A 12,582-nucleotide genomic window follows, 5' to 3' on the forward strand; every position below is an offset into this window, starting at 1 on the left:
CTTTGGCAAGCACCTGATAAGAGGATTAGACTTCCAAGACTTGTCTCCTGTCACTAACAACAAAGATCTTGGAGGTGTATACAGAGCAAAGGCTAACAGTAATATTGACTGCTAACCGTTACCAGAACGTAATAATACCATGTGAAAGCCTTACATCGGAAATTTTTAAATGACAGCCTAATTGGTCATTTCTAGGCAGACTGAAACCTTACTGGACGCGATGGCTCAATGAAATTGTGTAAATTCATCTCAAGAATCTGCAACAAGGAATTTCTGAAGTCAGTGAGAGTGGAAATTGAGTCTGTTTTGCATCAGAAAATTTTGCTTTTTCCAGGGCAAAAGAAATGCTTAGAGGGAAAGGGAGAGCTACACCAGCTTCTCCCAACAAATTCTTGGCAGATTTGGTCTGTTCAAGAATCTGTTTAGCTTACAAGTATAGATGACACACTTAAAACAGGGATTTTTATTTTATGATCCCTTGAGGACTGAGTCCAAGCATGATTTAAAACAAAAAGAGCTCCCATTACTGGGACTAATAGCTTTTCTCAATTCAACTAAGATGTGCTCCAGACTGAAATCCAAAATTAAAGTCTAAACCTCAGTAAATGAGTTACTCATGGTGGCAGAAAGTTTTGACATTAAAATAGCTAACATTACTACTTTAGAATAACAGAACCCTAGTGCTTCCTAAATACAGAAAAATCTCAGTTTGTGAGAAAAATGACTGATGCTGGGACCTTTTAAATGCAAACAAAAAAAATCTCTCCCAAAAAAGGAAAAAGGTACACAACAAATATGGCAGGCTACCATGCCTCCACAATTCATACCCGGAAACACAGAAAGTCTAGCAGAAAAGTAAAAAACTTTTCCCTCACTTGTCTGTACCTCAGGAAAGTGTTCTTCATTCTCAGCTTCCCTTTAAGTTATGTTTTTAGAATAGCTAATAAATGTGTTCAATAATTCAAATTATATATACTAGTATTATATATACATATGATACATACTAGTATGTCTAGAGTGACAGCCAGTCACAGTATAGCAATCTACAGCATATCTGTGTCCAAATCACTTTATGGCTGCACATCAAGTGAAAAAGAAATGCCACCAGGCACTTTGAGATTTTCTTTTTATCATTTGGAATTGAAATTGAAAGAGAAGGAAAAAATACATGAAATTGTCATTTAAAAGAAGCAAGCGTGCTTATACATAGAAAAGCTGTTCCAGAATTGTTCATTGCATATTCCTATGAAGCTAGTTTCAGTAGGCGTCCCACAGGAGTACAAAAGCTAAATCACTTAAGTAGTCATTGATTTATTTTTTTTAACTGACAAGATAGATCTACCCTCTACAGTTCCTACTTGCAGAGGCTGAACTACAGATTTATTTATGTATGGTGAAAGTTTAACAGGCAGGCCAAAATGAATGATGGAAAACCTGAAATCCACAAAACCTAACTTTGCCTCATTTTTCTATACACATATATTTGTGAAACAACCTCTGTTAACTTATGCCCATATATTTTGGAATAAGACAAGAAACCGAAGTCTAGCCCACCCAAAAAACCCGCTATGTTGCGGATTTTAACTAGATTTATTGTCAGATATGTCAGGATTCATTCAACAAGAACTGATTATATCTTGTGATCACCCTAGCATCCATAACCAAAAATTATATATGACTTGGTATCTTCTCATTTTGGACTTAAGTTTAAAAAGCAAACTTAACCACTCAAAGCTCCAACAGAACTCCCAAAACTCTCTAAAAAAATAAAAAAAAGACTGAGTTAACTGTAGTTTAATTCTCCACTTTGACTTTCTCAGAAGTTTGTTGGATAGAAGCCTTTTTTATATAGTGAAATATACATCTTCTTTGCACACAAATATTGTAAAAGAACTGTTTATTTGTTATTAGACTACCACAAGTTGGATCAAAATCTAACCTTTCCAAGAACTATATTGTTTCAACTAGGAAATGCTAACACCATCGTATTTATTTCAGAAACTGTGAATTAAACATTGCAGGTTTTTTGAAAATTTTTGTTTGGTGGTTTTTTCCCAGAAGAAAATGTGAATGGTAGCCATAACAAATATCACAGAGAAAAATCAGCACCATAGAACAAAGCTACTTGTGTAGAGCTCAGTTATTCCAGTCAAACAGCTGTTCTAACAAGTAAGTTTGGTCTTGCACAAAGTTTAGTTTATGAAGCTTTGCTTCTAGAACCATAGATCGTAATGAAAAGAAATTAGTAAACTATTAATGGGTTACCTTCTGGAAGAAAGGCTTCGCTATAGTCCCCTTTTTGCCTTCCTGTTATTTAAACAGTACAATAATTCAGTGTACAGTTCCATCCAACACTTATCAATATATTACCTATAACAATTAAGCATATTTTAAAGAAAGTGTAAGAGTATGTGTCATTTAAAAAGTTTCTCTGAAAAGTTCTACTGAAGTCAACAGGAGAGCTGAATTTGCCCATCCTGTGTGAAAGCAACTATCACCAAACACGCACAGTCTACTTGTTAATGAGAACAAATAACCTTTTACAAAATAATTAAATATACACATAAAGATAAGATATACCTCTATTGTGGGATGAGTATTATGCTTATAAGCAGTGTACAGAGGAAACTGAATCTGAAAGATTTTTGCCACACACAGCAACAACTTTTCCTTCTCATCAGTGCTCCATAAGCTAAAAGCATCAGTGTTCTTTGCAGACTCCTCCTCTGTCAGGATACAAGTTCTTGCAGAATCTAATTTTTTCTCTATAGATTTTTGTCGTTCTCCATTTTCTTCTTCATGAGACTCTCTTTCTACATTCAGGGGCTCATCAGCATGATTACTCTGATCTTGCCATGTTGAATCTATATTAATAGTGCAATGTTTACAGAGCTGGTCCCGCAGAGCTTGAACTTGGGCAATCACTAAGTTAATAAGCGCACATACTACTTGGTTAAAGATCTCCAAATGTTTATACTCCTTGAAACAGCACAGACATTGTCTGTAAGAAAACAGAAAAAAAAAAAAATAAAAATTCCTGAAGTAGCTAAAATCAGAACAGGTAACTGACCAACAGAACTCTTCACATTAAAACATTTTAAACAACAAAATATTTGACAGACCCGTAAAAGTAAGGAAATTCAAATGAAACAGACTCTACCCAGCAGCAAGTGGGAGTCACCAAGCCTTCCTTAAACCCTGTGAACATCCCATCACTTCCAAATGCTTACCAAAACTATGAAATCCCTGTTATCGCTTAGCAGCTGCCACTGTGAGTAAAATATACAAAAGAAATCTTAGGGGCAAGGTCACTGTACTTCTAAAGAAGCAATGTTCTTCAGTATGTTCCTGAATCCGTTTCCTCATCTGGTTTTCTCTATTGATATTTACTGCAATAAACCACCTGACATGCTTGTCAGCTGTGTAAGAAATTATTATTATTATTTTTAAATTAACAGGGCTGCAAAATAATTTTATTTTTCATTGAATATTTAAGCTCACTTCCTTTATCTGCATTTGGATAGAAACCGCATGCACATTGGTACCCTTTACCCATACGGGAAAAAGCAGTACCAAGTATCTTCATTAATTTCTTCATTTTGTAGGCTCAGAGATTATTCCTCTGAATATCTACTGACACACTGTAAACTGAAAAGCACAAGGGGGAAAACTATACACCATCCCTTTATCAATATAATAAGAAAAATCAATCAAATCATCAAGTTAGAAAACTCTGTAATATAGCTCTAGTTGAGGACAAGCATAACTATATATATCAAAGATTCTGAGTGCATAAACCCCCCCAGATAGATACCCTAGAACCTATTGTCTGGGAACATTTGCTTCTTCCATACAACCAAGCAACCTCCTCATTCCGAACAAAAGGTGGAGGATATTCTCCTAAAAGGATCTAAATCCTGGAGAACATAGAGAAGAAAGCAACCAATAAGCAAGGGCGCTTCAGTGAAGACTAAAATTAAAGGCTACATGCTTGTAACAGAATCTTTGAGATGGACTCAGCTCTTCCTCACTCAAACTCTACTAAATGATGTAACTGCTAAATAAACTGGTAGCTGTCTTGCAGTAGAGACCTTTCTCCTGTTACATGGAGAACAATGGACTCCAGTCCATGACTAGAGTTCTCAGATCCCAAAATAATATAAAAGTTACACATAGCATTTCTGAAAGAAATTAGCAGACAAAAGACAGGGCAAGAAGTCATCAATAAGAAGTGATTAAAAAAAAAAATCTTCTGCAAAGCATAACATTTAATCTAGAAACTGGGCTTAATAAATTATAATTTGTAAGAAAAAAAAAGACAGATAACTCGGAACTATGACAGGTAGAGGGGGCTGCCTCTCTTGATGGAATACAAACATGCTCTTGAGCTACAGCTCTTAACGCATATACCTTCTGAATACAGATATCTTTTTCAGTGGGTTAGACAGAAAGACAACATTCAGTATTCCCTAATTCCAGCACAAATACAGTGATGCAAGCATCTAAAAACCTTTTGTTCCAGCTATGCAGGAAGAAAAATCCTTTTAGTATTATGTAAGTGGAGTGTGCCTTTACCCATTTGAAAAATAGATTCTTGTGATTTACTTGTAAATGTATTTTCACATTAACAAATGACAACAATGAACTGCAGGCAAAGACAAGTGTATCCCCAGGCATTTATACTTGGGGAAAACTACGTACATTAGGTCCACCACTTATGCCTACAAACTACTACCCTACTTGGCTGTAACAAATTATTCTCAATAATAATGAAAACAAAGTCTGGTAAATAGTTCTCACATATCTGTATTTGAATGCCAATTGATATTGGAGAATTATCTATCGGGCAAAGTCACATTTTTTTTCAAGATAGAGGTATATCCAAAACCTCTAAGTCTTCATGTATCTGAATGTGTTTGCAGGAAGAGCAGCCCCACCAAAAATTGAAGATCTATGAAAAAATGAGTACGCTACAAATATGACTTCTTTGAACATAAACATTTCCAGAAGAAAACCAAAATCGAAACACTACATGCAGATGGAAGAAAAAGGTATTCTTCAGGCTGAGTTGCTAACTGATCTTCTGAAGAAAAGCAGAGATTTAAACCACAGGTAACAAAATAGGCCTCAAGCACAGAACAACAAGCAGAACTCTCAAAAGCCTATTTGGCAGAGTAGAAACAGGACATGAAATTAAAATGTAAAGTAAAACTCCTTCCTGTGGCCTCTTTGCTAGACTCTGCTTTGAATAGGTTAAGGACTGTTTTCCAGACTCTTTTATAGTATGAAACCATACATATGGAAGGTAAAAACAAACCAGAAGAAAATAAAGAGTTAAATGTTATCCAGACTTTATTTTTTCTTCAGGTTGGATTTGTCATGCTATAGCTGTTGAACAGAACAGATGATGACCTGGAAAACGACTAGGTTGCAATGGTTCTCAGACAAACTTGGGATCTAGGACCTGTCAAGAAATGACAGGATTCTGGTTTCTGTTGCTGCTGTTTATTTTGATTTAAAATTCCTTCTCTGTGTCTAATAGCACATTGCAGAAGATAATGAATTTGCTTTGAGCATCTTCTTTGGGCAGAATGAGGAAGAAGAGGATTCCGCTTTCGCAGGTATCCAAAACGTGACATTCCTTTTTTCTTTTGGAGTCTTCTAAATATCAGAATAATGTTTTCCAATTTATTCTCTATGCTTTTCCCAATATTTCTTACGATTCAGTTTGGTCTTGTGACCACTGCTGAACACTGAATTCCAAACATCCTTACTGTAGATTCTTTCTAAAAACCAATATCCATACAATTCCTTGTGCTGGAAAAAAGTACGTAGCTGTGAGGTAAGCAGAACAGCTGCTATAACTACTTTAAAAAAAAAAAAACACACCACCAACAACAACAGTAATTTAAATAATAGATTAAAAGGAATAATGTAGTTGATTTAAGACAACCATGTGCAAAGGATTTTCTTTATCAGTTTAGTAGCTATGGGCTGCAATAGTTTGTCACCTTGATTCAGAATATTGGGACACTGAGAAAAATTTAACACGATGGTCCCATTCGGAGCGATCTGTTCTTAAATTACTCTTATTCTACCCTGCCTCCACAGAAGAAGGTCAGAAAATTCATGTTAAAGCTGCAACACACATTATTTGTCATTGCAATATAGCTATTTATTGCTACATAAGTATTACAGCATCCAGAATGCCAATCAGATTCAAAATATGCTTTGCCCAAAATGCACTGCATAACATGTTTATTTTTATTTTATAAGTAGTAAAATGTCCTTTACTCTCCAAGTATCACTTAGCTACTCATTAATACCTTGCCCATTCTAATTCACTCTACTGTATTTTTTAAGAAGGGAAACCTACTGTTGAGATCCAGTATCATCAACACTCAAACTCAATCCAAAATTACCTTTGTGTCCAGGAATTGATGTAAGCAAATATCTTGAGGGCATGTTCCTTTCTGAGCTGCAACCCATCAGCACCTTCAATGTCTGATACTAAAGAAAACAAAAACACAAACATTAGTAGAAAAAAACCCCCGTGCAATTGCTCTGTTTTTATTAGAAATTACCTTTGATAGCATGAAAAATAAAAAATGCATTTTGTAAATATATTTTCACATTGAAACCGAAGTCCTCAACCAAATCTACATATTTTTTGCTTCAGTAAACAGAAGTAAGGTTTAGATGCAACTAACTTGAAAACAGAAACTGCACAGTATTCTTGAATACTGCTGTGAAAATTAGTGATTGAGAGCAGCCCCTTCTTCTAATCCTCTTCTTACGGAATACTCTTCATAAGCTTCACTGGGAACTACTGATTAATGTGCACTTTCAAATATGAACCTTCTTCAACAATTTTACTCATTAACCAGGCACTTCTTTTCCCCCCAGATGTTAAAAGTCTGCATTTTGAGATGACCATGAGATCTTAACTTCCTTTTCCTGATCAGATAAAGATGGGGGGGATGGACACACCGGACACACAAAAAAACCACACAACAAAACTGTCAAGATAAGAACAATGTGCAGTGTACGTATGAGTTATTTCAGACTAAGTTGTTGACTATTACTTTCAAATGTAGACATGTCTATACTGACACTTAACCATAATGAATCCCTAACTGGCAAAATGATAAATGCTTACCACATTTATGACAGCTGGAAACCAGAGCAGTTAGGTACTGAATTCAAAACTCAAATATTTCAATGAGGTATTATCAAATGTCCCAATTCCATCTAAAAAAATGCTTATACACTCTAATAAGCCAAATATCAGTAGTAGTCCACATCTCCACTTACGCATCAACCAATTATATATTACAGCACTGGATTCTGTCTACTGGCCACATACCTTTCCCCAACTATCAATGCATGATTCTCATTTCCTCCATGTCCTAAATTTCCATACACTTCTACAATTATCTAATTGGTACACAAATTGAGAATGTCAGCATTCCTTTTAAGTTGACCATTTCATTTATAACAAAAGTAAGTATTCATTTCTACATTTCACATGAAATTTCAAGTATTACATGCTCACAAATCTACTTCACAAGCAAGCTTTGTGGGAAAGGTTCTCTAACAGAAGCAAGCTCTTCAGAATCCCTACCTCAATGTCTTTTCCAACCTCAGCCTTGCAAGGTCCTATACGATCTATCAATACAGGTTTCCAAAAACTAAAGCTAATGAAAGTCTGCTGGCACAGATCAAAAAGTAAAGTTCAGAATACCACTTCAGAGAATAATCACACAAAACAAATACTTATGACTTCTTGAAATAAGGACATTACATATGCACACACACAAATATAAAAATACACAAAAAGCAGTCTCTCAATAGGATATCATTAAACTTTAAAAATTACTTTTCTGTCTCACTCCTAGAAGGCTTTAGAGATCCCTACATAACACTGGATAAAGTACAAAATTGACAAGCAGACTAGAAGACAGGTATCACTTGATCCTACTTTTTATTTTCAACACCACAAATTACCAGGACACTTGACTCTCTTAAGGCCAAAGCACAGCACTGAAGAAACCAACAACTCTGGCAAACAATTTAGGTCAAGCTTACTACAAAAGACAGATCCTTAACTATAGACAGCATCTAAAAAAAGACTTGCCCAGCATAAAAGGTTCATAAAACTTTCATTTTCCGAATTTTGTGAGCATTATTTCATTAAGATGAATTCCTTCAAACTTGATACAAAAACCGTTGACAATAATTTAGTAGCAACAAACCTAATTCTAACCTGTAGGATCTTACATTTATATTTATAAAACTTCCTTCATTCCCACATCACCCGACTTAACACACACACACTCTAACAAGTAGGACAGTAACTCCTAACTTCCAGAGCAGCCTTTTCACTGCAATAGTTTGAAACGCTCCCAAATGTCCCTCTATGAGATTAAGAAAAACCTGAAGAACAGAAAGTTAAGTAAACTGGCCCCTTAAAAGATATCATTGCCACGTAAAGAGTACAGAATGTAGAAGTTATGGAAATACTGAGGCTCATGCCCCAGGTCAAAAAATAGGGAGGTATGTGCACTAGTTGGAGAAACATGTTATTTTCCTCTTTATGCATTCTACATCTCACACATAGACCAACTTCAACTGGTCTCATTTACTAATCATTGCTAGTTAATATAGTGGCTATATACATGATTTCCCTTTTGTTTTCTGTACCTAGAAATAATATTCTTCTTGTTCCTGAAAATACTCAGGAAGCTCAAAACAAGAGCAACCACACCAAGGCTGCAGTTTTCCACTGAGTTGATCTAAGTCTGTGCCTCTGCCAAAAGTGGCAGGGCTTCTCCTACTGGACCCTAGTTGAAGGTCTCTCTTCTGCTCCTTAGCAGAAATGATATTTTTCAGCTCAGCTAATTTATGTCCTCACAACCAAAATTTAAATCTTAGGCTTCTGAGTTCCTGTCTTATTCTGAATATCTACTTTGTGGATACTCTTGATTTACAGCACCTCTCTTTAGGGACACATGCAGCTTGAAGCACAGCAACAATTGGTTATGAAGCCTTTCTAATATTTTTTGAATTGAAAAAAGTACAGACAGAAAAGCAATAGGAACAACCGCACTCATTATCATTCCTGTGCGTTTGTTGACTTCAGTCAGTTCTGTAAGGGCTCCCTTGCTGCATATGATTTCACTTCCAATTGATGTCTCTCTCTCCTTTCAAACTAGTTTTCTTCTACCTCGAATGGGTCAGTAGTTAAAACAGACTCATTCACTTGTAAATAAAGCACATCCTTTTATTCTCTCCCATATTCAAGCATCCTGCATGCCTTAGATCCTCCTTAACCTGCTGTCTCCCCAGTCTCTCACACTTCCAGTGTTTCAAACCCAGCACCAACAACCATGTCAAACTTTTTGAAAAACTTGTACTGACAAGCATCCTTCTTGCAAATCGATTTGGTGGATAAGGTTTTCCCCTAGTTTCCTACCTAAGGCAGTGATTCCCACAGGATGCACTAAGGCATGCCTGTGTGCTCTGAGAGCATCTGAACCACATCAAAGTGGCAGCTTGCATGCTCTCATCAATAAGAATTGATAATATGTGCTCCAGAGCTTTACAGCCAGTCATTCCATGATCTATTAGTATCTCTCTCAGCAGTGGCACTCCAATCCTAGGCTCAGCTCCTTCGCCCCTGTCTCCAGTTGCTGCTTCTTTCTCCAGGCACCCATAAGCTAACAATGTTAGAGATGCCTTCCCTAATTTACTCCTGAGCTCCCTGGGCTCAACTTTCTTCTCCTTCCTTAAATTTGCTCTAGCAAATTTTTCTTCTCAATTAAAGCCTTAGACCTTCTCACCCTCCAGTCCCTCCTTTTCCCTCTTACTTTCCATGCACACAAACACCTTTGCCCTGCGCTAGATCCCATTTCAAAATCAACATAACCCAGTTCAAGTCCACACTACTAACAGCATCCATAGCCATGCATTTCAACAACCATTAGCACTCCTGCAGGAACCCAAAGAGCCAGACTGGGAACTGAGCAAATCCAACTTACCAATCTAACCAAAAACTATCCACATTTTTGTTGGCTTTGTAAGCCACTGAATAGTCAGGGTGGCAGCTATGTAAGTGGGGGGGCTGGGAATGAAAGTGTGAGGCTGAGAGAAGTAAACACCTTTGTAGCGACTGCAGATGTAAAATTGCCGCACACCATTTGGAGTAACTTCACCCTACTACTGCTCAACTATAGGCAAAGAAACTGAAGATATGCTTACTATTAGAGCATGGAAAAACCAGAACACTGAAGGCCTTAAACAGATTCATCCAAGACAGAACTAACCAGCAGAAAGAAGACAGACTGGTATGTAGGTAAATCCCAGCTAAATATATTCTACAAATATGATGTAGGAAATGGGGTCTTTTTCCATATTTGCAACATCTCATTTTACTGTATCTTTACAACAAGATGGTTTAGAGATCTTTTTGTCACAGTAACACCATATAAGAAAGAGCTGAGCTGCTTAACTGACCCAAAGTAATAACTATTGATTGCTTGATTTTTTTAACATCTAGTGTATAAGTTTTCAGATGTTCTTAAAAAAAAAAAAATCAGACATACTTAAAATGTAATTGTTTATTCAAGTAGCTGATGAGAAGCCAAAACACACGATGGTCAAAGTAAAAATTTAAAACATTTCAGAAAAAAAGAAAAATTCCTTGCTGTTTCCCCAGTCTCCCATTTTACTTGGCTAGCTTTAAATGAAAACTTGGGTGATTTACCTAATCTTCCACAAAAGGGTGATTTGCTAAAAGTGTATTATAGTACTAGAAACAACACAATCTCCCAAGCCAAGAAAAAAATACTATTAATAAAGCTATTAAACCAAGAAAACTACAGAAAATGAGAAAAATATAAATCAACTGCAAAGAAGGAGGCAATATAATTTCAACTGTGAACAAACGAAGCTCAGATCATAAGTGAATTTTTAGTAAGAACTTCAGAGCTAGAGGAACAGACTGTAATTAGACCTCAAGGACAACTATCATGCTAGACTTGTGAGGAATATCTTATATCCAAAGGTCACTTATCACACTAAGTACAAAATCAAATGGCAAGTAAAAATAATCATTTTTAAAGTATACTTTCTCTACTTTCAGAAACACAATATAGTAAGAAGTAAACAATAGAAGACTCTTTAATACATATAATTGTAATTTCTACATATTCAAAACTGTAACGAGGTACAGTTGCACAGAGTCTGCTCCCTCCCCCTCCTCCCCCAAGCCTCATCTGATATCAGCTTCTCATGGGAAAGACTAGATCACTTTCAAAATGGACATTCTTCTCAGAAATTGTTCCCTGATACAGACTAAATAGAGGAAACGAGCCACACACTAAACAAAACAATATTAGGGACAATAATACTAATCTTGAAATAAATACATACATAATCTTCTGTATAAGTACCATTGTTCATACAGAGAGCCAGCACATTAATTTTTTTACGTATTGAGATGTTTCCTGTTATTTGTAGGGGGGTTCTTTTTGTTTATGATCAACAGCAAGTAAGATGATAGCCACAGCGTTTAGTGTCTCCCATTCCCTTTCTACTTTCACCTAGTAGAATTACTCCTTTTTTATTATAAAGAACTCATCATTGCCTTAGATTGATTCACCAGAGTTCTTCCAGACCTTTACAAAGCCATCTTTGACACATATCTAAATGGACAGTGTCAACTTGAAGTTCAATGGCAATAGTTTAACTGTCCAAGCTTCCCTACAACTTTTCAGTGAGGAAAAAAAAGTCTTCTTTCCACTCTTCAGTCTCCATAAAACAAAAGCGCCCCAGAATACTCACTAGATACACATAACCAAAGAGTGCTCAAACACTATTGTAGAATGTACTATCAAACAAAAAAAAGCAAGTTAATTCTTCAGTATTAGAAACATTGTTCAAATACCAGGTTAACGTAGGAAAAAATCAGATCTGTAATCCAAAATACTGTAGTAATAAAACTCTATAGTTATATGGTTAAGGTGCTTCTGAGTGCCTTTATGCTATCTTTATGATACTGAGTTGTCAATGCCCTCCCTCATCACACCGCTACAGCACAGCATTACGGATAACTTATCCACTTCCATCCCATAACACAACTGAATTCCTTTTAAGTCGAAATCGAACTCTCAATTTCTTATATTTATAAATGCTCCAACTTGGTAAATCTATTTCTTTCCCATAAACTTTTGATTACAAAGTATACCGAGATTACAAAGCAAATATTACAGAGACAACATAATAGCTTAAAGATGGGAATTAGCAACCCTTTTAAAGTCTCATTTCCTTAAAAAACAAACTGTGATCAAGTTACTGGCTTCTGTCAGACACTTAAACTTTTGAACATAAAAGCAATTTCAACAAATCTGACAAAGGTTTGCAAGTCTAAACAACACTGCGTTCTTATCAATGGAAATACAGAAGGTACTCAAAAGAGTAAGGAAGAAGCAGTTACAACTGGTCCCCCAACTATGCCCAGAACCAGTCATCCACTGGGTTATTCAGCACCTGCATAATTCCTCATTGTCACCACGAGATCAG

At 36.1% G+C, this 12,582-nt stretch overlaps 1 protein-coding gene across 1 annotated transcript in view; it reads right to left on the reverse strand.

Annotated features, from left to right (window-relative positions):
• The window catches only part of USP34 (ubiquitin specific peptidase 34), a 141,254-nt gene that overhangs the window by 114,305 nt on the left and 14,367 nt on the right, over positions 1–12,582 (reverse strand). The window contains exons 2-3 of the mRNA XM_050893030.1: positions 6,423–6,510; positions 2,581–3,001 (exon numbers count right to left, since the gene is read on the reverse strand). Of these exons, the coding sequence (XP_050748987.1) occupies positions 2,581–3,001; positions 6,423–6,510 (509 nt within the window). The remainder of the gene's footprint in view (positions 1–2,580; positions 3,002–6,422; positions 6,511–12,582) is intronic.

Source organism: Gymnogyps californianus, chromosome 3 (assembly GCF_018139145.2).
Source record: "Gymnogyps californianus isolate 813 chromosome 3, ASM1813914v2, whole genome shotgun sequence".
NCBI lineage: Eukaryota > Metazoa > Chordata > Aves > Accipitriformes > Cathartidae > Gymnogyps > Gymnogyps californianus.